Here is a 27,302-nt window from a genome sequence, read left to right as displayed (position 1 = left end):
CGGTATTAATTCAGTTTCTATGCATATTTCTTATATTTTAGTTGACAACTGAATTCTTAGTTATAACGTTGTTATATACTTTGCAGGCATTTAAAAAAATATATATATACAAGTAAGAATAAGTTGGATAGAAAATGCATTTACCTCTTTCCACGGCAGCAATCAGCGTGAATTGAGAAAGAACACGTTATTACGAAAAGTATTGAACTCTCTTCTATGCAGAAACCAATGTGTGCAAAATAAGGCTATATGATGCACTAGAGTAGAAGGGAACAAAAAGATTTCCCCTAAACGCATGTTCAAGAACTCATAAAACTGCAGCGGTGCACCTATGTTCGGCCACAATGGAAATCTCCCTAGTCCGTTCCTTGCCTGTTTATGTTGGCATCAGGGTGATTCTCGCATGATTATGTTATAATGAGCTATTAATGTACGCTGTGTATTTTTCTTATGCTGTTGTTGGTATTTGGGATATAATGAGTTAATCTCGTTGAACTTTTCCCCAGGAATTGATGTGCTTGCAGTTGGCGGGTCATTATGCTGCTGCACCTGTGTAGTGTTAAGGTCAGTGTGTTTTTTCTGATTATAAACCCCATCCATTTCATTCCATTATAAATTCACTTACCATTCATAGTGGGATGCGCCGATGCCCACTGCTTGGTGCAGCTGGCCTGCTCTCCTCGCAAAAAAACAACAACAAATCGTTTCATTTAGAAAACAGACTGCCTTGTACAGTATATACATTCTTTATTGAAGATTTTTTCCTTTTATATACATAACAACCCAAAATAAGCACAACTGAGCTTTTGAAACTATAAAACATTGGCACCCCCTTGATATCACCCTGTACGTTATTGATGTTGTACTGTATGCACATGGATTTGGCAGGCAAAGTTAACATTTAGCCCCATGAGCTTACAATTCAAATGATTGCCCGTAGGTTACAAGGAGCTGACATTGGCGCGTGAATAAGCAACTGTCAGTTAGTCCCAGATTCACTAAGGGGTGCTACGCTTTAACGGGTATACATTATGTGATAAAAAAGAAAAAAAATAAGCGTACCTCTGTGAACTCTCCTCAAACAAGAAAGTAACAGAAAAGACAATTATAGGATGCTCAAGGTCACAAGCACATCTGTATTATTAACACAGAAATAGATAATCAGATAGAACAGCTGAAGTCTGAATCAAAACGGTATCATGTTTAAGGATCAGTGAATATCAAACAATGACATTGGGCACCCCATAGATTATCCCCACCTGCAGTATGTTACTACCGGATCTTAAGACAGAAATATTTTCTGCAGCCTCCTTTCCATGTAGATGAGGTTTGCAAAGCATTGTGCTGATATCATCTTCTGCGGGGAGTGTTAACTACCCGGAAAGCAGATTCGTATGTGCTTTAGGCTTCAAAATAAGGAATAAATCATTCACAGAGATAAACTGGGTTATTTTTATTTTTTGTAACTTTATCATTTGTTTATGCAAACATTGATAACGGCAAGAGTTCTAAAACCTATACATACTGTATATGTGGCCAGTAACTTCATTGCTGCAGCGGTCCTGTTTCTGCATAGCCAGTCCTGCTTCGTTATTTCCCAATCACAGTAAATCGTGTCAGTATTGTTAACCCATAAATTAAAAGTTCATATGCCAACCATTAACAAGCTTTGCATCACTAATGGCCAAATTTGCTCTGACCATATAATCACGATTCATGACTAGCTGCTATCATCAATCAACATTCGCTAATACATGAAGCATGGTATTTAATGCAGTGATATATTGTGTGACTAAACAGCAAGGGAAATAGTGCATTTGTTCCTGCAACTTGTACTTTCACAAGAAGACGTGTAAAACTGCGTTCACAAAAAAATGTTGTATTTCTGCTTTTTTTGTGAGATATTTACTCAACTGATCAGAGCTAAATTATATATATATATATATATATATATATATATATATATATATATATATAGATATATAGATATATAGATATATAGATATATATATATATATATATATATATATATATATATATATATATATATAATATAACTGTAAATATTACTGTATGCTCATCTGCATGTCTTAGGCAGGTCTGCAACCCCGCCTTTCCCCATTATCACCCAGCACACAGTGCTTCCACTGCAGCAAGGGATTCTGGGAAATGACATGCAAATGATCACACAGTGCCACTATATATATATATATATATATATATATATATATATATATATATGTTGCAAAATCAATATTACATGCTGCAGGAATCTGCAGAATTTTGCAAAACTGAGAGATCCAGAAATAGGGGTTTTTGACAGTGAGAAACCCAGGGTCAATTTTGCATGGTTGGCAAAATGGTGTGAAAATGTCTCACAACTCTATTTACAAGGTTTCAATGGGGTGTTACAGCCTAAAAGGAGATGGTAAATATTTTTTGTATAGAGTATGAAATGCCTGTAATATGCATTAACAACAAAACAACATCTCGTAACTTTAAAAGAATTTTACAGGCCTTAAAATAGTAAGAAGATCTTTTGGTGAAATTTGGGGGTGGGCAGATTTTATTCACCTATGAAAAAATGTGGTTGCTGTCATACTGTATATCTTCCCTTATATAATCTGTAGATATTTTGTAGACCGTGATATACAGGTGCGCCGACGAGTATTCTAACACTTGCCTTAAACTTGCCTTGGAAAATCTGGGGCTATAACCAACAAGACCCAGGTACATGCTGGGTACATGCTGGGTACATGCTGCAAACATTTCAGTGACATTTCTGCAGAGACTAATGGCCCATCGGATTAACACAGCAGGGGTCCCTGGCGGTCCCATTCAGTTTGAATGGGACTGCCAGGGACCCCCGCTGTTAATCCGATGGGCCATTAGTCTGTCTGCAGAAATGTTGCAGCATGTACCCAGCATGTTTTCAGCATGTACCCAGTATGTACCTGGGTCTTGTTGGTGATTGCCCCATATTTGTTTTAGAATACTCGTCGGCACTACAGTACATATAAGGCCTTGCCCCCGCTGCATGCTACAGCGTCCGCTGTGGCGGACGCTGCGCTCACCAGAGCCCTCCCCGCAACGGCGCCGGGCCCGCTGCGAGGGGGGGCCGCAGCGCTCGCGCGAGAGCTACTCCTGCTCTCAATAGAATTGAGAGCAGGAACTCGCGTCGAGCGGCTAGGCACGCCCCCCGGCGGTTCAGCCAATGAGGGCGAACCTGCCGGGTGACGTCATGGCCGCGCCCCCTTCACTCCTCCGGCACGCCCCCCCCAGTCTCTGCTCCTGCAGTGAGCTGCAGACCGGGGAATCGCCGGAACGCGCAGCCGAAAGCGCGGGTGCGCATTAGAGCGCCGTGACCGGGGCCTTAGCCTAAGGTATCACAATCTGCTGTACAACGGATCTAAATGTATCCAATAAGGCTACCGCAACTCTGAACGCATATATACTGCATGTGCAATTGGCAAATATAATACGTGTCATGGAAAGATTCCACATTTCTGTAGAAAAGTCTGTGAGGCTTAAGCGGTGCAAATCATTTTTTGGTGCAAAATTGTCGCATTTCAAACTTCATTTTAATTGTGTTTGTGCGCCTACGTATTACCTGACATTTTTGAAAGAATTGGTGCCATTGCATCAAAAATGGGTTTTCGCTCACAGAAATGGACTGCGCTTGGCGTACAGATGTAAATGGTATGTACTAATAAAATGATGTGTCTGTGTGTCACAAAACCCATTAAAAGTGCGTCAAAATCGTCAGCCAAGTTCACCGTCACATAGACCCTTAAAAGACTCGTAATAGTGTTTCCACAGAATGAAGTTGGTATGTATCAACCTAAACATTTATTTGATACAGCATGGATGTTTTATTCTGTACTGTAGGTTACCAAAATGTATTCATTTCACACTACGGCTACAATAAATAATATTACACTAATAATTGAGATTTACCAATACTATTTATAAATTTTAAAAAAATACACATCAATCTGTTTTAATTGAAATTGTTTCTATCAGGTATTCAACCAAACGCAGCACGTCAAAAATAATTTCAAACAGCAAATTATGCGTCATAAGCACGTTAAATGAAGGTTTGTATCACTTTTTAGCACTGAAATTGTGGCGCGCAAAAAATATATATAATCGAATGTTAATACATAGGCCGCCTTGTCTTCTGAGCAGTATGTTAATGAGACTCCAAGGAGTCTATTTACTCAATTCTACCAGCTGCAAAACTAGGGCAGAGTCAGACAGTAGTGGCGCTATTTACTAAAGCCCCCCGAATGCAAAACTGGGACAAGATCGTTGCAAAAGAATTGCACCAGATTTGTTAAAGGAAAAGCTCATCGTGGGATTCCTTTTCTTTGATGAATATGGCTCTGTTTTTGCCCTGGTTTTGCCCTACGTACTAACAGATTTGATCAAATTTGTGTTGCATCAAAAATGTTAGTGCTACACAGTTACACAAACCTGCATAAAATGTGCATCATATATATTACAACTTCATACATATGACGCATAGTCTGTTGCTTGCAATGATTTTTGATGTTTCCCTCATGTTGAATACCCAATTGATACAATTTAAATGAAAACAGAATGATGTGTATTTTATTTATTTAGTGTTAGGTCCTGTAAAACTGCTATACCGATGCGTGGTTACAGGTATAAATATACTTTGGCCAACAAATCTGACTAAATGACCATTACTTATGAGAAGACAGATATGTAAGTATTTAACGATGTCATTTGTCATATTGGATGTAGCATTGTTTTTTGGTTGTTGTCTTTTGTTGTATTTTATTTATACCGGGGGTTAGTAAATAGGAATTATTAGTGTAACATTATATATAATAGCCATTCTGTGAAAATAACACATTTCGTTAATCTACTGTATATAGTGAAACATTCGTGCTGTGCCAAATACATTTTTGGGTTTGATAGCAACTTCATTCTTGACAAACACTGTTAAGAGTTGTTTTAGGATTGACGCCATGTTGAAACTGATGGACGGTTTCGGCGCTCTTTGAACTGATTTTGTGGCGTACAGAAATATATATATTTTTTCATACATATCATTTACCTCTGTATGCCGAGCACAGTACATTTTTGTGTGCCAAAACAAATGGAAAAACAAAACATTTGACACAGAGGAACATCAGAAGAAAATTATGAACTTGTGAAAAGTGACTTCTAGGGCAGTCGATTACTTATTCTTTGGCTCTAGGTTGTTTTCATGGCTATCTCTGTTTTCTCTGCTTAAGGCTTATAGTGCCAGCGATGGTGACGCGACAGCGACTTCACGCTGCGGTTGCTGGAATAATCAAATTGAGATGACTTCCGGCGATCGCGACCAAGTGTCGTCGCTCTGTCGCATTTACTATAAGCGCACGTGAAGGCGGCAATGCATTTGTATTGATGCGACGCTGTCACCGTCGCCTGCCCTATAAGCGCAGCCTAGAATGTACTGCTCTGTATGGATACACACATTTTACTGTTAGCCTTTTTCCCTGTGTAGTTATGTAGAGTAAGAAGTGTTTCGAGGTCTACTGAATAGAGATCAAATTAGATTTTGCTACTCAATTAGCGTAGCAGGCAATCATCTCATTTAATTAGAGATTTCACTGGCAAGGCTGGTGCATTCTCTTGGAACAAAAGAAAAACGGCACTTGTCTGTTAAAGATGAATTAATATGCTGCAGCTTTTCATCGTTTGAAAATGACTTATTTACTGGCTTTCATTTTGATGCATATTTTGAATGTTGCAGGTTTTGAACGAGAAAAATCTGTCAATCGGTGACATGCTTTTCATAGTAAAACCATTCCTGTGCAAATGGCTGATGGACATCTTGAACTGAGCCTATTATAGGCAAATATGCCTATTTTGGAAACTTTACAGTTGATTGACAAAATGACCCCCAAGAATACAAAGAGAAACTATTTACACAAGTTCTTGTTCAATTAGCTCCACTAAAATTTCTAGATATCTTTGATGGTTTTTAAAAATACAATTTAAGCGGCCGTTGTTTTAAATCAGCCGCGTGCGAGATTGGGGCGAGGCTTTCGCGTCATTTGTTTCCGATGGGATTTGTTCGTTTGATGAATTTGGTGCCCTTTTTTTTGCACCACTTTTGACCCAGTTTTGCAGCCGGGAGACTTTGATACATCATTCTCAGTGCTATTTACATCTGACTTCCGCAAATTGGTGGCCAGAAAGGTTTACGCCCCCACAGACCTGGTGTAGTTTGTTTTTGAGCAAATACAACATAAAAAAAGTAACGTCACGTAACTCCTACTAATCGCCTCCTATTGTCACTGCCCAAATCGCAAGGTGGCACAAATGGCACAAAACTTGGCCGTTTTGGTCATTTTCACCCTGCACCAACAGATGTAGCAAGACTTACTGTTTTTGGTGCCGCAGACTGAACGCGGTGCCTCAGCGCCACCACAAACAGTAAATTTCGCTGCCCAGGAGGATTAATGCTGCAGGGGGGACATTCTTCTGAATGGGACTCCGCTGCCATATTCATCCTTTCAAACCCGACAATCTGGAAGAGCTGCATGGAGGTGTCCCGGAGCAGTTCCGAAGGTAAGAAGCAGTCTCGGTCTGTCCAGACCCATGCGGAATTTAGATGTCTAAATATGAATATCTACGTTATAAGGGGGAATACAAGAAGACCATATTCGGTCATCTACGTCATCAAGGGGGTTGGAGAGTATTATCTCTAGATCCAAATATGTTTGAAAGAAAAAAAACATTGAAATAAGTAGAATTTTTTTCTTTGATACATCTGGAAAATTGGTTTTTCTCCAGGATTGCCCCACTTTTCACTTTATATATATGTCCCACAGACGCCTTTGCAACCATGAGAATGTGATACATTGACCCCATAAACTGCCTTCCCGCAGTCAGCATCCAATCATAAACAAAGCTCCTATCTATAACGTTGCACTCACCACAAACCAGGCATGACCGCGAGGCCGAGGTGGGGATTTGATAAACGCCAACCCACAGTCTGGAGTGTAGATTGGTCAAGGTAGCCGGGTCGGGGTAGGAGAGATCAGGATGATCAGTGATACTTGCCGAGGTCTGGATTGGAGAGATACCGATCGTTGCAGGTACTTTTGCAAAGGTCGGGATTGGTGAGGTGCGGATCGTCGTTGGTAAGCGGGGTCAGGAGAAGTGCGGAATCCAAAAAACAAGCGAGGTCAGGCAACACAGGACAAGACAGGCAAGGCTCAGACAGGCGGCAGAACTGCAGTGAACACAGCGCACATAAACAAAGTTGTGCTCAGCCAATGTGCCAGAGGGCAGGCTGAGCATATATAGGAAGAACAGTTCAATGAGCTGGGACTATACTAAGGAGTATGCCTGGCAGTGGTTGGCTGTGGAAGACAGCACAGGTGTATCCTTTTACATAGAGGAATGGGGAAGCTTCTGCGCACGTGCACGGGTGCCGTGCATAGCGGGTGCGCGCTGCGCAGCGATGATGTCACTGCACGAGCGAAGCCTGGAGGCGGGACCAGCAGGAACGGCATTTAGTGCCGAGTGCGGTCCGCGTGCACCCCTATAAGGAATGCTGGTATTTGCCAGTCCTCGAGATGCACTGCAGGAGGCCCGGTCGCAGGTCTAGGCAGGTAGGGAGCACGCCAGGGAGGGCGCGAATGATGGATGCTTACAGTACCCCTCCTTCAGGAGCAACCTCCAGGCGACTCCAGGAAGGTTTGTAAGGATATCTCTGGTGGAAGAGTCGTAGGAGTCTACGAGCATGAAGACGGTGGTGTGGAATCCAAGACCTTTCTTCGGGTCCGAAACCCTTCCAGTGCACCAGGTACAGGGTTGATCCTCTGGGAACCTAGAATCCAGGATAACCTGTACCTCGTACTCCTGTTGGCCTTGTACGAGGCGAGGATGAGTCAGAAGAGTGGGGATTCAGGATAACCGGCTTCAGGAGGGAGACATGAAAGACAGAATGGTCCTATGAATCTAGGTGCCAGTTTCAGCGTACAGTAGGAACCTTGAGTTTGATGTTTTTAGATGACAACCACACCTTGTCTCCTGGTTTAAACTCTTGGATCTTTTTTCGGTGACGATCCACCTGCACCTTTTGTCTGGTAGTTGCCGTCTTGAGATTTTCTTGGATCCTTCTCCACAGCTTTTGAAGACTATTGATTCTGTCGTCTGCTGCTGGTACCCCAGAAGTGGAAGTAGAGATGAATAGAAGTAATGGGTGAAATCCATAATTAATGAAGAAGGGCGACTCTGTGGTGGATTCGTTGCGCAAATTGTTATGCGCAAATTCAGCCTTGGGAAGGAGCTCGGATCAGTCGTCCTGAGTATCAGAAACGAAACACCGTATATATTGCTCCAGGGACTGGTTAGTGCGCTCAGTCTGGCCGTTGGTTTGGGGATGATACCCTGAAGAAAAATGTAACGCTATTCTTAGTTGCTGGCAGAAGGAGCGCCAGAACTTGGATATGAACTGTGACCCTCTATCAGAGACTACGACCAATAGTACCCTGTTGAGGCGAAATATGTCTTTGATGAAGATGTCTGCCAATTTGGGAGAGTTGGGAAGACCTTTTAATGGAATAAAATTAGACTGCTTAGAAAAGCGATCTACTACAACTAAGATGGTGTTCATCCCTTTAGATACTGGCAGTTCGACTATGAAGTCCATGGACAAGAGTGTCCATGGACGGTCTGGGATGGGAAATGGTCAAAGGAGTCCTGGTGGTTTATACCGGGGAATCTTATTCCGAGCACATGTCGGGCATGCAGCAACTAATTCATTGATGTCCTTTTGCATACCGGGCCACCAAAAGGTCCACTTCACGAGATCCGTAGTCCTTCTAGTACCTGGATGTCCAAAAAATTTAGAAGAGTGACCCCATTCAAGAGCCTTCCTCCGATGAGGTGGTGGGGTAAACAATCGACCATCAGGAACTACGATATCCTCCGGAATGTGAGATTGCTTTTGTACAACATCTTTCAAAACATCAAAGGTGTTGGCAGAAATAATATATTTGGAGGGAAGAAAAGGTTTCTGCTGATCCTCGGTTTTGTCGTCTACCAGGAACTGGCGGATGAGAGCGTCGGCTTTGGTATTTTTAGAACCCGGAAGAAAAGAGATAATAAAATTGAATTGTGAAAACAAAAGTGACCAACTGGCTTGACGGGCCCCTAAGTGTCGAACACCCTCGATATAGAGCAAATTCTTGTGGTCGGTGAGAATAGTGATAGGGTTCTCCGTACCTTCCGACAGATGTCTCCATTCCTCCAGAGCCAATTTGATTGCAAGGAGTTTCCGGATACCAACATCATCATTTTGTTCGGTTGAGGAATTTTTTTTCGAAAAAAAGCACAGGAATGGAGTCTGGTTTTTCCTAAGAGAGAATAGCACCGGCTCCGACATCTGACGCATCTACCTCCAAGGTGAATGGTAGCTTGGGGTCTGGATAAATAAGGATGGGTGCAGAAACAAAGGCGGTCTTCAGGTGATCAAAAGCTTGAATAGCTGCCCATGACCATGAGGTGGGATCCGCACCTTTCTTAGTTAAAGCCGTGATGGGGGCTACTGCTGAGGAGAAATTTTGAATAAACCTGTGGTAATAGTTTGCAAACCACAGGAAGCGCTGTACAGCCTTGAGGGTAGTGGGACGAGGCCAATCCAGAACCGCCTTTACCTTAGCTGGATCCATGGTAAGACCCGTGTTATAAATGATATATCCCAGGAAGGCTGTGGAAGTTTGATGGAAGTGACATTTTTCCAGATTGGCAAACAAATTATTTTCCCGTACCTGTTTCACATGGCTGACATGTTCCTGTGAGGATTTAGAAAAGATCATTATGTCGTCCAGATAAATGACAACAAATTGATTGAGCAGATCTATGAAAATCTTATTAACAAAGTCTTGGAAGACGGCAGTGGTGTTACAGAGACCGAAGGGCATGACAAGATATTCATAGTGGCCATCACGGGTATTCAAAGCCGTTTTCCATTCGTCGCCTTGCCGAATCCACCAAATTGTAGGCCCCACGAAGATCCAATTTAGTAAAGATGTTGGCTCCTTGGAGGCGATCGAAGAATTCTGGAATCAATGGTAAGTGATAGCGTTTTTTAATGGTGATTTTGTAAAGACCTCTGTAGTCAAAACAAGGTTACAGTGATCCGTCCTTTTTCTTCACAACTAAGAAACCTGCACCGGCTGAAGAAGAAGATTTACGAATAAATTCTCTTGTTATTCTCGTTCAACTTGGTGGTGGTTTTTCTGCCAACTGATATGCTCTACGGAGGTTATCCTGGAGCCTTTGCACATATTTGTAGTGCATCATGTTCTGTAGACCGTCAGTGGATACTCGGAGACAAATGTCCACAGGTAGTCGTGTCTCTCTGCTGAACATCATAAAATAGGGTGTGTGCCCGGTGGATTCATGCCTGGTGCAATTGTAGACGTGTACTAACGGCTCAACATGATTGCTCCATCCTGCCTTCTCGGAGCCCTTCAGAGTGCCTAGCATATCCAGTAGAGTTCGGTTGAACCTTTCCACAAGAGCATCTCTTTCTGGGGGTTTAGGGAGTCGTATGAGACTTCTTGATATTGAGCAGTTTTAGAAGTTCTTTGATTAACTTGCTCTCGAAGTCTTTCCCTTGATCGGAGTGCATCCGATTAGGTAACCCATAGTGGATAAAGTACTTCTCCCACAGTAATAAACAATACAAACCGGCGCCTAAAATGTCCAAAATCAGTCTGATAAAAGTCCAAGTGAAGAAAACTTCAAAGTTGTACTTGAACTTCTGTACTTCCAAAATTGGATGAGTCCACAGCCAATTGACTCGTGATATGTGGAATAAAGAGAAGAAAATATAGTGTAATACTGTTGATCAGACAAACATGTAACACAAACACAGGACAAACAATCACTTACAACAATAAACAGTAAAAAGCAAGGCTGAAAAAGAAGAGCTAATTTATTACAAATAAAAAATAAATGACAAATATAAACAATAAGCAGGCAACTGGTCCAGTCTGTATAAAACTGGAATCCTACTCACAAGATGCTGTGAGTAAAATCACAGTGTACTGCAGTCTTAGCAACAGCTTATCCTCCGGTGGTCCCTGGCTGCTTTCCTGCAATTCTCAGACGCTTCCACGCTCTCCTGGATCCTAAGGTTCTTTGCTGGAGATGTACCGGGGTTTCAAGCACTTGTTCCTGCTGCTACCACACACTGCGCACTGCTACGTCGCCTGCGACTGCTAATGGTGACGAACTCTTGCACTCTGACCTTACGCGTTTCGTGCGCATTTCATCAGGGGAGAAGTTTTCTCCAACTTCTCCCACAGTACTTTGGCTACTGTGAGAGATTTCTGGTCTTTGGTAGGGAACGCTTGAGCGTATCGGGCGTAATGGTCTGTTACTACATTCCCGATACCCTTTGAGTCTGCCTTGATGCAGAGTAAATCCATGCAGACTAGGCCCATTGGACCAGAGCTCTTTAAGTGGCCCATTGGGGCTGCACGTGTAGACTGTTTTTCGCTGTATGCAGACACCTCCGGCAATGGCGCTCCACTGATTCCCGCATCTTTGGCCAGAAGAACCTATCTCTTACTAGTCCCAATGTTTTGTCTACTCCAAGGTGTCCGGGATCATTGTGCACAGATCGTAGGCCATGGTACCACAAGGAGTTGTCTCCTATCAGGATGGTTGTGAAAGGGTTGATAACTCAGTATCGATGGCCATGGTCTATGCGGAACTTGTCCCATTCCCTCATGATGACGGCGACCGTTTCGGCGAGAGCACGCTTCACTAAGGAAGGGTTGTTTTCTTGAATGGCCCGACATATGGCTTTGGCCACCGGTTCTTGCATCTGATGTATCACTAATTCCTTCCACCTCATTATGGTATTCTGCATGATAGACATGCCTTCAGGATGGCAGTATGCTGCTGGAAGTGCCTGTGACTGACAACTCAATGAGTCCGCACTCTGTCCTCCACGAAAGCTGCTGTGCAGCACATAGCCCGAATCCCAGGGGCAGGAATTTCTTCCCACTGGCCATCGTCTGGCGTTGCACTCAGTCCAGGCCTTCTGGACAGAGCATCGGCTCCGATGTTCAAGGGCCCTGGCTTGTACAGACGAGACCACGACTATTCTAAAGCTTGCCTTAAACTAGCCCGGTTACATTCTGGGTATGTGCTGGGCTAGTTTAAGGCAAGTTTAAGGCATTTCTGCATTGACTAATGACCCATAGGATTAACACAGCAGGGGTCCCTGGCAGTCCCATTCAGTGGTGCCAGGGACCCCCGCTGTTAATCTGATGGGCCATTAATCAATGCAGAAATGCTGGGGCTAGTTTAAGGCAAGTTTAAGGCATGTATCCAGAATGTACCTGGGTGTACCTGGGTCTTTTTGGCGATTGCCACTGGTTTGTGTTAGAATAGTCGCAGTCTCTGCTGTACTTCAGCGTGAACTGATAGTTAGACAGGGCAGCCAACCACCTTTGGCCGATGGCATCTAATTTAGCAGAGGTCAAGATATATGTCAAGGGGTTATTGTACTTCAAAGGATACCTTGTACAGATAATCGTGGAGCTTATCTACAATAGCCCACTTGAGTGCTAGGAATTCCAGTTTATGGACTGGGTAGTTCTGTTCGGTCACTGTTAGGCTGCAACTCACATACACTACCGGCTGGAGGCCTGCCGGGTGTTTTTGGTGTAATACTGTTCCCAGCCTGTTGAAGCTGGCATCCACGTGTAGGATGTATGGTTGCTCCGGATCTGAATAGGCCAAGACAGGGGCTTCAACAAATTGTTGAGGACTTTGGCCTTGCTTGAGTACCCCTCTTCAAATCTTCGGTAGTACCTGCAAAACCCCAGAAAGGATCGTAGCTCCATCACTCATTATCTGGTCTGGGCCAGTTCACTGGACACGGGTGCCCCTGCACTCAAGTACTGTGGGGATATTCTGCGAGTTTGTATACATATATGTCTATTGCTATTCTTATTGTTGTCATTGTTACCTCCCAGTAAATACTGTTCCCCATACTCTGTGCGTGTATTACTGGGCATATTGTCTTGGGAGGGGTTATGTGAGGATCCTTCTCAGGTGGAGGTGCTGCTTAGTAGATATACATACACCCCAGGCTCGCCAGTGGTGGAGGATCAGGCCTCTTGTTTGCCACACAGGTATAGCAGCACACGTAGTCGCCCTGACACAGGGGGATACGGGGCTACAAGTGCGTTAGTGTACTTTATAGAGTAATTATAATCAATAAGTAACAGGACCGTCTGGGATGTTTGTGGGGCACGGTGCAGGGACATGTGCGTGGCCTGGGCTCTTACCTTTTCCGGCGACATCTCCTTAGCATCCCGTCATCATGGCTACATGATGTCAAATGGCATCACGTTGCCACGACAACGTGATGTCATGCGGCATCACGTTGTCATGACTGTGTGACGCTACATGGTATCCTGTTGTCATGGCAACATGAGGCCATTTGACATTGCGGAGCCATGATGACGAGACCCTGCATGAGGACATTCCGCCAGAGAATGTAAGAGTTACAAAGGCCCCGCGCTCTCCCCCCGGAAATCAGTTTAATTATTATGGAGAAGAGCGCGGGGCCTCTGTAACTGCGGGTCTCGGTGCATCAAGCTGGCAATGGTACCAAAATACTTTTGTACTAATACAAACAGAACTGCTGCTCTATTAATGCAAATTTGGAAAGTCTGACCAGATTTATACAGCGGTTGATGGGGCGTAAAAAGTAATGATATTGTGCATGATATAAAAAATATTTTATCATGATTAAACATTGGGACTTCTTTGTGTGCATCTCAGAAATATTTATGCTGCAGAATAAGGAGAGAATTCTTAAAATGGGCACTCCCTCCCAAGACTCCTCCCCAGATTTTGCTTTATTTAATATTTTTTTAAATGTACTTTATGGGAAGCAGGTTTCTGGAGCTGAACCATGTTAATTTCCGCTTCGGGGACCTCCTGCTTCCCGAGATACTTGCATCAGAAGGTGATGCCGGTAGCAGCCCCAGCTGGGCACAGAATATGTCTATTAAAAGTTCCTACTGGCCAATAGGATGCTGCGACATCATCCCTTGTGGCTTCCTATTGGCCCGTGTGACACAGGAGCTTTAAACAGCAGTGAGATACGACATCACCTTCCAAAGTAAGTATCTCGGGGTGCTAGGGTTGCCAGGTGTCCGGTATTGAACTGGACAGCCCGGTATTTGGTTACTCTGTCAGGTAAAAAATGAGAGATAATACCGGACATGTATGTATCCAGTATTACCTCTCCGGACTTGGTAACCAATCTGGGATTGAGAAGGGATACAGCAGGGCTGCTGCTGCTAGGGGGCTGGGCAGCTTCCTCCATCCTGATTGGCTGCTGCGGTGTAATGCAGTCAATCAGGATGGAGGTGGCAGGAGCTTGGGGGTAGGGCCAAAGAGGGGAGGAAAAGCATGGAGCAGAGAGAGGTGAGGCTGTGTCCTGTGTGTCCTGTGTGTATTTGTTCTGGTGTGTGTGTGTGTGTATTTGTACTTGTACTTGCACTGTTTTGTGTGTGTTTGTTTTCTCAAGGGAGGGGGGTGAGAGAGGATGAAGGGAGGGGAGTGAGAGAGGATGAATGGGAGGGGGTGAGAGGATGAAGGGAGGGGGTGTGAGAGAGGATGAAGGGTGGGAGGATGAGAGAGGATGAATGGGAGGGGGTGAGAGGATGAAGGGAGGGGGGATGAGAGAGGATGATGGGAAGGGGGATGAGAGAGGATAAAGAGAGGGGGTGAAAGGATGAAGGGGAGGGGGTGAGAGGATGAAGGGGAGGGGGTGAGAGGATGAAGGGAGGGAGGGTGAGAGAGGATGAAGGGAGGGGGATGAGAGAATGAAGGGAGGGGGGTGAGAGGATCAAGGGAGGGAGGGTGAGAAAGGATGAAGGGAGGGGTGAGAGAGGATCAAGGGAGGGAGGGTGAGAGGGGATGAAGGGATGGAGGGTGAGAGGATGAAGGGAGGGAGGATGAGAGAGGATGAAGGAAGGGGGGATGAGAGAGGATGAAGGGAGGGGAATGAGAGAGGATGAAGGGAGGGAGGGTGAGAGAGGATGAAGGGGAGGGGTGAGAGGATGACTGGGGGGGGTGAGAGGATGAAGGGAGGGGGGTGAGAGAGGATGAAGGGAGGGAGGATGAGAGAGGATGAATAGGAGGGGTGAGAGGATGAAGGAAGGGGGGTGAGAGAGGATGAAGGGAGGGGGGTGAGAGGATGAAGGGAGGGAGGGTGAGAGAGGATGAAGGGAGGGAGGGTGAGAGAGGATGAAGGGAGGGGTGAGAGAGGATGAAGGGGGGTGAGAGAGGATGGCGGGAGGGGGGATGAGAGAGGATGAAGGGAGGGGGATGAGAGGATGAAGGGAGGGGGTGAGAGAGAATGAAGGGAGGAGGGTGATAGAGGATGAAGGGAGGGGGGATGAGAGAGGATGAAGGGAGGGTGGATGAGAAAGGATGAAGGGAGGGGTGAAAGGATCAAGGGAGGGGGTGAGAGGATGAAGGGGGGGTGAGAGAGGATGAAGGGAGGGGTGAGAGGATGAAGGGAAGGGGATGAGAGGATGAAGGGAGGGAGGGTGAGAGATGATGAAGGGAGGGGGTGAGAGTAGATGAAGGGAGGGGGGATTAGAGAGGATGAAGGGGGATGAGAGAGGATGAAGGGAGGGGGGATGAAAGAGGATGAAGGGGGGATGAGAGAGGATGAAGGGGGGATGAGAGAGGATGAAGGGAGGGGGATGAGAGAGGATGGGGTAGGATGAGGGGATGGGGTGAGATGACGAGGGGGTGGGAGGGTGAGAGGATAAGGGGAGAGAGGATGAGGAGGGGTGCAACAATCTTGACATTTGTGGGAGGAACATTAAGATTAGTATTACTCGCCATGTACAGTATGACTGCAGGTAAGATATTTAAACATGATTTGACCATTACGTAATTTGTTCTAAATTTCACTCTAAGCATGCACCAATTAGCATCAATTTCATATTCTATTTCCTAAAATAATCCTTTTAAGGAAGGGCACTCCCTCTCAAGACTCCTCCCCAGATTTTTTTACGAAACAGGATATAAATTGGTGAATACTTGAAGTGAAATTTATAAATAACATTATTTCCGCCCTCCCCCCCCCCCCCCACCTCCCCCGACGTTTCTCGTGCGTGTCGCACCTTTCGCCATTGTGTCCAGTATTTTTGGACATGCCACCTGGCAACCCTACGGAGTGCAGGGGGTTCCTGAGGATACTGAACTCCTGTATTTAAGAAGGAGTGGCTCAGTGAGTGACGACACTGATTTTGACAAAACCACAACACTGAATTTGTATCTGGCAACCCTGGTTCAAATCCCAGTGTCGGCTCCTTGTGACCTTGGGCACGTCACTTTACCTACCTGTACCTCAGGCACAAAGCATAAATTGTAAGCTCATCTAGACAGGGATTGTGTCTGGGAAAAAAATCCTATGTACTGCGCACTATACTGTAATTCTAAAGCGCTTTGAGTCCCATTGGGAGAAATTCTCTATATGAAATTGTTATTATTTATTCAGGGACCGCACTGACACATTTCTATGGTACTTGTACTGGTACTTGCTATGTAGGCAGTATAAATCTAATTTAGACCTCAGATATCTTTTCCTGCTACCTTTTGTGAGCAAAACACTGCACCATTGGAAATAATCTATTTATAATGAAACAAAATTACTGCTGATCCACAGAAGTTGGGAACATGGTGCGAGGGGACATTAACCCTTTGAGTGCCGAGGGGTCAAAGTGCCACGGCCACTCTGATCACGTGACCGCAAACCGTCCGCCACCAGTTCAGGACGCGATCTGCCCTAGCAAAACTAGCAGGATTTGTGGACGTAGCTACTATGTTATGGGGCACCCGCAGAGCCCATTATATAGTAGCTACGCCTTGGGGACCCAGAAGGTTAAAGAAGCAATACTGGCAGCTGGTTGATTTTTTTTTTTATATGATGGGAACCGGGAGGGAGCAGAAAATAGTGCGGTTCAGCTCCGGGGACCCCTTAGTTCCCGAGATATACCCGATAACTTACCGGCATTTCAGTCCCCACAAGGGAAACAAAATGGCAGTTTCAATGTCCCTCGTCACGTGGGCCAATAGGAAGCCGCAATGTGAGGCCTCCTATTGGTTGGCCATTTAAAGCGCTGTGCGAAACCAGGAAGTAACGCCAATAACCAGGGGAATTAGGTAGTGGGAAATGCTCTTTTAACTAGAGTAGTCACTTCCTTTATAGAGTGATGAGCAAGAACAATATTGATCTGCTGAGATCATAATAGCAGGTTAGTTGATTGATTGCCCCATACTGATGCAACTAGAGATTGTTATAGTCTGTCATTCAATCTCTAGTTCAGTGATAGTTTTGGAAAGCATGAGCCAGGAATGTGGCTATGTAAATTCACTGAATGTTTAATGAATGCGTTACATGGATAACCCAAAGAAATTGTTATGTTGGGCAGTGGGCTACTGCATCACAGATCAATACAAAATCGCAACATATTGGCCGTAACAGTATTTCATGTTATGGACCCTTCACCATCCTGACTCCACACCAGTCTGAAAATATAATATAAGGCAATACTAAAATAACACTTTTCAGCTATTCCAAAATCCCTTCTGCAGGAGTCTTCTGCTTTTTAATAAATATAACTCTTGACCTTCAATAGTCACCCCTACAGACTACTGTACGGTGCTGTGCAAATATTTTCTGCAAATGCATTACAACAATCACATAATTTTGTTGTGAGCTTTATTATGAAATTCCTAGACCTAGAAATATTTCTTATTTTTTTGCATTGGAAACAGACTTTTGATGCTTTTTTCACATTTGCCAAGTGTATTGCAAAGCGTTAAATGTTGCAAATACCGTTAAATCTGCACAGTTCATGGTAAAATTCAATCTCTGATAAAAATGCAAGTATCTTGCTCAAAGTTTTGACAACATTTTCCCATAATTTTTCAATGTGTGCGTGAATGTGTCCCGCATATCTGCTCATCTATGTCACCAAAACTAATTTAAAAACCTATAGAAAAATGTATACTATGTATGTTAAATAATTCAGCTGTAGTACAAGGAAAGCTGAAGGTTGTCAGTACAATAAATAATCAATATAGGAGCAGTTTTGGAGGCTAATATGTTAGAAAGATGCAAACTATTCATCTTTAAGAGTAGGAAATATGTTTTAAACCAGCAGTCCCTGATGCCGTTTTTTAATTTTGTTTTTTTTCCCCTTTAATATGTGCATCAATACAATCCACACAATGATAAGTAATTCGCTAAGTTGCCGATTGATCCGCTCTCCTGTGATCGATCAGTGAAGATTCGGCTCAGGGGTTCACTAAATGTCTGTTACTGTCGCAGAAGAGGACCAAAGATGCAAAGTTCTGTGGGGAAAATCATGTGACCAGGCAGTCGCTAGATACAATTGGTGCACTGCTAGAATGAGGGCAGGGCTCAAAAATGGGTGTGTCTGAGCCTGTTTCGAAGAGGAAGAGGATGTGACTTGAAATGGTTGCTATAGAAACAAAAAATGCTTGTTACATTATGATACATTACAAATGTCTTTAAAAATTGTTTTAAAAAAATGTTACAAGTATTTTCTCATAGGACAGAACTGATTTGTTTTTAAAAAAAACACACGTAAGAAATTGCTTGGTCTGCAGCTTTAACAAAAAAAAAACCTTTAATTTCAATAAGATTTGTCAAACTGCTTCAGTGTTGTAATCCCTATTTGCACTAGAGGTTAAGAATAAACCTTGGCCTTGGCGGTCTGGGTTCCAGCCTAAAAAACATTTACAATGATATTGTTTGATAACATAGTGCACATCACATTCCCAATATTGTTTTTCTTTAGTAAACACCAAACCCTGTTCGAGGGTTACCATGACCGGTGCAGTCTCCACTTCCCCACCCCTTGTACCATGGGGGCAGGAGCGTGGCAAAGGAAGGCTTAGGCCAGGCATGGGACGTGAGGGGAGGAGTTTATGGGGCTATATAGTGGTGTGTTGAAGGTCACCTCTTTGGCTTGAGTGGAGGAGGTTGTCCATCCTGCCCTTTATTTCGTTGTAGAACAGGAGTAATTGGGGTTTACTGCTTTGGTTAACATAGTTATATATGATATGTGTGGTTAATGATGCATTTCCTTTGTAAACTGGCTAATTTATAGGAAAAATAATAAGAAAATATGCAGAATAATCTACACAAACAAAAGAGAGAAATGAATACCATCATTTATTTTTATTTATTTTAAAAGCTTGCTGTTTGTGGTCATGATTTGTCACAGGGGTCTTGTAGAGGTGTTATTAGACTGGGTTTGAGGCATCAGTTTGGTGGCTATAGAGAAGGTGTCAGATATGCTATGGCTGGGACGGCTGTCTCATCCCAAGGTGTGGCTCCAATATGCTTTGCAGAGCTGGCGACAGTGGTGCATTTGAAAAAATGGCACCCTTAGGCACTTACCCGGTGCCGTCCTCCTCCTCCAGCGCTGTCCCGTTGCCATGTCAACATGATGGCATGTGACATCACGTTGCCGGACACGCATGCACAATCGGCGCTTGCCAGCCGCGCATGTGCGATCGGCTCTTGCCGGCCGCGCATGCGCACAAGTGGCTGACAAGCGCCAATAGTGCAAGGGCGGCAAGCACCAATCGCGCATACACCCCCAATTCTGTTGCCCCAAAATTTTGCCGCCTAAGGCCTGCGCCTATCAGCTCGCGAGCATGGGAGTCAAGAGTCACGTGTGAAATTCAGCTTTCGACAAAGCGATAGGCAATCTGCTACAACATTGCTTCTTGGCATATTACTATTATGTTTATTATGTTATGCTGTGGCCTTTAACCCTATCTGTGTTTTGTGCATCATTTGGGAGGTCAGTTTAGTTAATGAGAGGAGGGGAGAGCAATTGGAATATCCACAAGTCTGGTTCATTTATTTAAGGTAGCTTTTATATCCCTTCTCCTAAACATGTAGGAGTGTCTGGCTCCTATTCAATATCCAGCGAAACCCTCTTCTCTGTGATGGGTCTAAAATCTTCAGCACAGTGGAGATAGCTTCATAACAAGGAATAGGAGCTGTAGAGAGCCATTTTCATCTTACATCCCTTAACTTCAACCTTTTTTGTGCCCTACTGTATGTACTTCTCCTAACTTTGAGGATATAGACAGAAATGCTATGCTACGCCTTTTTTAATGGTGAGATTCTGAGTCTCTGTTCCTCATTTTTTTTGTGGTGCTATTCCAAAAGATAGTTTTTGGTGCTGGAAGACATTCTTCCAGCTTAGGATGGTGTGTTATGGAAAAGCACTGCTCAGTAAATATGGGCCTGTATCTGAGGTGGTGTTGGGTGCCAATTGTGATGGGATTGCAACTTTCCTTTCCCAAATAATTTCCCAGAGGAATGGTTATATTCTGGCACCAAGTTAGAAGCACTGATTCTCTGTGTTATATTATAAGTGTAGAAGCATTCCACAAATATAAGTATTATAAACACAATAAGAAAAGGCTTTGAAAGTGTAAATAATAATAATATTTATAGTATTTAAAGAGATAACATAAGATTATATAAATCCAGTATATTTGCTAGACAGAGTATATGAAATAATTATATATGCTTGCGTAAGAGATGGCCAGAATTAGGCTAGGCCCGTGACAGTGGCATAAACCTCCCTGGTAGTTAATATGTGTCCAAAATAAGAATCCCATTTTTTTGTAACATAGTCAGATACAAACAGATACACAAATAATGTAGGGTGTCAAAGAAAACTGTAGACCCCTTGACGTTTTTGCATTCAAAAATCAAAAAGCATTTGACCACAATTTGGCTGAGTATGTCAATAAGTGTAGTATTTTGTTTTAATGTTAGAATGTGTCTGTGTGCTACTATTTTCTGTATGAGTTATTTTACAGCACACAGTTTTCTCATTTTGAATGCCCCCCCAACACCCAATATGTTCATACATTTGTAAAATAAATGGCAAATAAGATACGACATTAAATAAATTCTGTGCAAACAAAAGTAGGTGCAAATGCTTTCACGAATATTAATATTTGTGTAGCAATAGTAATAATATTCAATGAATAGATGTAAATAAATTATACAACCCCAGTGAAATGCTGCTCCAGTTAAAATACTTGCCAAAAGAGACTTAAAGAGCTACAGAAACATGGAAGATGGCGCAAATCCTCACAGGGTTATGTGTGGTGATAAACGCAGAGAAAATACAAATAGTGCAAAAGCGTTATAAAATAGTCTCTTTTAGGATAACATATAGTTGATACACTCACAAGTGTCAAATGATTTTCAGCTTTTATGAGAGTGACCCTTCTCCGTGGGTCTGTGTAGATGCGAAGACTTCCAGATTCACTTCAGAAATAACAGGAAAATACATGGTGCAAATCAATTTTACTAACGAAAAATTAGATAATAGTTAATAACTCACAAACAAATGTGGGTATCATACATGTAGGACACTGAGGAAGGGTCTAAAAGATCAGCTACAGTCCTGCAGCTGCTGGAACAGTACTGCTAGTCTGCTGTAGGGTAGATCCTTATCAGCTGCAGCAACTCTCCAGAAATCCGTCTGGTCCGCGCAAACACAAAACGGGACTGCAGAGTGTCAGCTGGGCTTGCCCCCCTCTGGTAGGTCACCTCCGCCAATTAAAAGCAAGCAAGTGTACTGTATATGCAAATGTTATTATATCTCGTACTGTGCACTATATAAGACTTTATTTTAGATAAACCTTTATAGAATCTATGACTGTGATCAACATGTCAAAAACTCTTATAGAAGCAATTTTGTGGAAAAGTTTGAGTGGGGCCTCCACCGTCTACTGAAATGCATAGGACTAGGATGTGTTTTCATTTAAATGATAGGGGGTTCATTGATGATAGAGAGTTGGGAATTTGCTTTGTGATCTGGTTAGAGATTATTATAAGTATACATCCAACTAGCTGGGACAAGGATTACCCTTTGTGGCAACACAGCTACAGTACTATTGCAGTGGGAGAGTCTGCTTCAAATCCTAGTGTCTGCTCCAAACAACTTTAACTATGCATCAGGCATCCACATTATAAACTCTTTAGGGCAAGCCTTTGGCCCCTATACAATATGACTTGTTACTGCTTCCCAGTGCTGGAGAAGAGTTCAGCTCCATTTCGATGAATTGCTTTAGCACAAGGAAGACATACAGTATTAACAGGATACTGAATAGGGCCACCGTGTCTGCAAAACTAATTGTGTGCACCGCATTGCTACAATACAGTATGTAAGAAAAATGTATTATCGTGTTTAGTAATGTAAAATACAGCTATTTCTATATTGTTTTGCTTTAATATTGTACAGATGGTCCTCGGTTATCCAATGGAATCTGTTCCGGAATGTAGCGTCGGATAGTGAAAGTGTTGTAAAGCGAGTCCCATGTTAATCAGTGGCGGTGATAGTCTGATAATGCGTTTCCGGCATCATAAAGCCCCATAGGATTGCATTGGGTGCGTCAGATATACCGTTCATCATAAAGTGAAATGACGGATAGCGAAGACCGCCTGTATTTGCATTTATATAGTTCCAACCATATATGCAACACCGTACAGACATTATACACAAAATATGATACATGGGAAAAAAATACACACGCATGTAAACGCATAAACATTGGAGAATAGGAGTCCAAGCCCTGGAGAGAGTGCAATCTAACTATATTATGCAATACAATATGTCAAGATACAATCTAAAATGTTTATAGGCATTGTAGAAAATTGCATAACGTGGACAAACCACACATTTCAATACATTTAGCTGATATGCTTAACCATCATGCATACCTCAGCTTTATTTTGTAACTTAGGCACTCACTCGGAACATCGTCTTCTGTGGTATAGGTTGACTTGTGCATCATTGATTAAGCTAGTTCTTTGCCTCTTTACAGTACATCCTCATCCATAAATAAATATGTGGTCTACGTCATCTTTGGGTGCAAAAGACCACAGCAATTATTTTACATTACAACATTGTTAAACACTGAGTTTACATCCTCAGACCGCTGGTCCCGGCAAACTTATAACCATTGTTCTGTCCCTTGTATGTCTTTTCCCTATCCTGTGTCTGCTGTCACTCTTCAGTGTTTATGTTGTTACAATGCAACTCCCATGTTAGCTTCTTGGCCTGTTGCCTTGGCAACTCCCCTTTACTCCTCTGTGAGTTGGACTGCCCCTCCTCCCCCTGCTATTTGGTGCAGTCCCTGTCTTGTTCCTGCGTGCACAGACAAACACACTTCCTTTCCAAGCCAACAGCCACTGTGAGTAGCAATCTCTCTCACTGGTTTCCCTAGAAAAAAGCATTGCTTTTTCACCTTCCTTTCATATATGCTACCTCCAACTTCCCTTATGCTTTCTGTTCACCCCTCCAATAAAGCTACAGAAAATAAGAAGGACTCTGTGTTCATTTAAAGAGGACGAGTTTAACTGACTGTTCCAACTCATCAGCTACAGTGAGCCTGGGCCAGAACAACCATGTAAGCTCATATATATATATAATGTCATGCCTGTCAGGTGGCCCCTTTTACAGCTTGTGAGCACGTCCCCATTTACCACCATACACCACCTCCTGGGAACCTTGCCCATGGAGTATCATCCTTCACAATCCCAACCAGTTATGACCATCTAAACACAAACACCTAGGGATTCTTCCCCCCCCCCCAACTCCTGTTGGCAAAGACCACCACCTAGCTGTGACATCCCCCATGCTGCTTTAGCATATTATCTATCTTCTACTTTACCATTTTATTTTATTTTTAACAATTTTTCAAAATGCGACAACACGGGTGGGATATTCTCTACACGCTGTTCCCGCCCAACTGCCGGGTATCTCCTAGCTCTGTGACTATATTCTCACCCCTCTTCCCTTCTCAACCAATCCCGCTGCTCTATACATGTCAAACAGTACATCCTTAAGAGAATGGAAACAAAAGAAAACAGCGCACAACGCCAAATAGTGAAGCAAATTCAACAATATATTATAGAATTAAAAAGGGGGTAATATATCTGCGTACATGAAAAAAGTTGGTAAAAGGCATGTAGTGTGTATCACACTGTTTACCACTCGGCAGCTGTTAGCTGTAGATTCAGGTGCTTGCTTCCCTCTGCTGCTGCAGCTCAGTTGATCCTGGGGCAGGACGTCAGTCTTTTCACTCCCAAGGGGATTTCCCTTCATGCAGCCAGGTTCAGCAGCTGGTACTGGGGCTCGGTGAAATCACTCCTGCTTCCTGGCCGATATGAAGCTGCTCCTGTACCTCGGCAGGTGTATCCTCTGCACAGAGGTTAAAACGCAGCTTGCTGGGGTGCCCTCAGCGTGCCATGGTGCCGCTCGGTCGCGGGACGCTGTGTAATGACGTCACTGTCTACACAGCAGTGGTGGATTCAATAGGGAAGTTTGAACAGTCTTACAAAGTCTCTCACAAGTGTCCAAAACAGCACACAGGATGAAATAAAAACAGGACAGGCCAATACATAGACAAAGGCCAATGTAAGCAGATATAAGGCAATAGAATGTTACATCCAACTAGTTTCGTAGAATTAACTACTTCTTCAGGGAACAGTCCTGTACCCTGAGCACAGATTGGTAACATGTCCATAACATGTTCTGCTTAAATCTAACTATATTGATGTACGTGTGATACTCACCAGTTTACAAATACAATTTTGTTTATATATTGCACAATGAGGTTTTTTGCGCTGTCTCTTTCTTTGTTTTTGCACTAGTTTGGTTGTGGAGCGGTACCACGAGCGCAGCAGCATAAACCTCTCATATTGTAAACAGGTTATCTTATTTGTATTATTAATATCACTAAGAGCACAATAACACATTTTTTAGAGCGCAATTCACTTTTTTCTTCTATGTGTATATTTTATGTCTCTTTTTAAATACAACTTGTATTACTGACCTTCAGAATAATGAATGCACAATGGGTGCACCTGCAGCCAGCTAACAATCTGGATAATCTAATACACAGTTGATTCATGGCTTCCCCTTTCAGCTTTCCCACCTCTGGGTCAAGTAGGACTGAAGATAGCCACCCCACACATCCCTTTACATAATACAGGTTCTACATGCTCTTACAATGAACATGTGCAGTTAGTACAATCAATAACCCTGCAGATCTCACCATTATACCTAATGAACACCATGACACTTCCTTAGAATATTAGTTCCATGTTTATTGAGATTCTTGGTGTATGAACAATTACACAAAATATGGGGGGGTGGGCGGGGGAAGCTACTCTCTTCCTCAGGGCAGAGTTTATCTGATATGAATGCATTTAGTTATGAAGTACAGTTAGATTTGTAACATGTTTCAGTTTACCTAACTATGATTCATTGTTTTTATCTTTGCAGAATTTGTACCAAAATAGGTTCCTCGGCCTGGCTGCCATGGCATCTCCCTCGAGGAACTCTCAGAACAGGCGCCGGTGCAAAGAACCGCTCAGATATAGCTACAACCCTGACCAGTTCCATAATATGGACATCAGGAACAGCCCTCATGAAGGGGGAGCCATGCCACGGTCCACAAGTGACACAAACCTCGTCACTTCAGATAGCCGGTCAACTTTGATGGTCAGCAGCTCCTATTACGCAATAGGGCATTCACAGGATCTAGTTCTCTACTGGGATATAAAAGAAGAGGTGGATGCTGGAGATTGGATTGGCATGTATCTAACTGGTAAGTGTGTCCTTCATACACATTTATAAATAGAGATGGGCGAATTAGTCACCAACATTCGAATTTGCATCGGAATATGGCATTTAGTGTGAATATTCGCAGATCGATTTAAAAACAAAAAAGGCATTTGCCTATCTTTGTTCAGATTGATGGGGGAGATAGCGAGAAAGAGACTATTCTTGGTTTCAATCCCAAGTACTATATATATATATATATATATATATATATATATATATATATATATATATATATATTTATATATATATATATTTTTAGCATGTTCTTGTATAGACATTTTTCCTGCCCCGTGAAGCTTACAATCTATGTTTTTGGTGCCTGAGGCACAGGGAGATAATGTGACTTGCCCCAGGTCACAAGGAGCCGACACGGGAATTGAACCAGGAGAAATATATATATATATCCCTTCAAACACATGCGGAGAGACACCTGTGCACAACAAATGGGCGCCCCTGGGAAATACTGTATGCTAATAGGAACCATGAGCATGTCATATTTCAAATGCTTACAGATGCTTAAAAGTGTTTAATGCCTTCTTGCGATATGTCCGGCTCACTGCCATTTTAATTTCACAGACTTTTGTTTGGTTTTAAACCCATTCATTCTTTTCCCTGTCTCTTTTGGTAATACCCAGCATACATCTCTCCATACTTCTTTGAGTTGTCTGAAGCTTCTGAATGATCTCCATATTTAGAGTCCAAGTTTCACATCCACATGTGAGCACAGAGAAACACTGGTAGATCAATTTCCTCTGGGGGCACAGTGGAAGTTTCCCTTGAAAGATTGTCTTGTTTTTTTTCCCAAATGCGCTCCATCCCATCTTCCTTCTCATATTGATTTCATTCAAAAGGTTCCCCTCCACTGTTACTTGCTGGACTTTGAAGACCGTCTTTGACTTCTTCCAGTTCTATTCCATTTATGTAGATTTTCGTAGAGTTTACACATTTGTTGAACATCACTTTGGTCTTCCTAAGATAGGCTCACTTTCTTACTTGCTTTGGTGAGTGGTCTGATTTGTTGCTGGTGATCTTATGGACTTATGGTAAAAATAACAAAGACGTCTGCAAATCATAGGTGACTCAGGAATTTACCATTGTTTTCTTTTTCTTCCCACTGCAACGTCTTGAACAATTCTCTTGAACAGACCAGTTTATTACATTTGACGTAGGTCTGTTACCCAGAGAGATTTATGCCACATTAGAGGTAACAGGCTCTTTTGTCACATACAAAATGGAGAAAAATGATGGGCCTGATACATTATTCTATTATAATAAGTGCATTATGTAAATCATACCTAGAAATCCTTATACCCAGTAGGGAAAGTGGCTTACAAAGTAGTGTTAATGTGGTAATGTGTCAGATGTTAAAGAAAAGCTTACATTTATTATGTATGTATGTCTTCATTTATATAGTGCCATTAAAGTGCATAGTGCGTCACAGCAGTTATACACGTGACAATCATATAAGTAACAAATAATACAGATAACTCATAGTGGGAAGAAGTGCTT

At 43.0% G+C, this 27,302-nt stretch overlaps 1 protein-coding gene across 2 annotated transcripts in view; it reads left to right on the top strand.

Annotated features, from left to right (window-relative positions):
* HECW1 (HECT, C2 and WW domain containing E3 ubiquitin protein ligase 1) overlaps positions 1–27,302 on the top strand; it is a 331,172-nt gene that overhangs the window by 97,935 nt on the left and 205,935 nt on the right. The window contains exons 2-3 of one of the 2 annotated variants that reach the window (XM_075586583.1): positions 507–564; positions 25,452–25,776. In XM_075586583.1, the coding sequence (XP_075442698.1) occupies positions 538–564; positions 25,452–25,776 (352 nt within the window). In that variant the 5' untranslated portion in view covers positions 507–537. The remainder of the gene's footprint in view (positions 1–506; positions 565–25,451; positions 25,777–27,302) is intronic. The other variant, XM_075586582.1, reaches the window with a different exon arrangement.

The sequence above is a fragment of the Ascaphus truei genome, chromosome 2 (genome assembly GCF_040206685.1).
Source record: "Ascaphus truei isolate aAscTru1 chromosome 2, aAscTru1.hap1, whole genome shotgun sequence".
NCBI classification, from domain to species: Eukaryota; Metazoa; Chordata; class Amphibia; order Anura; family Ascaphidae; genus Ascaphus; species Ascaphus truei.
The sequence above is the reverse complement of the archived record's forward strand: the minus strand, read 5'-3'. Positions and strand labels throughout refer to the sequence as shown.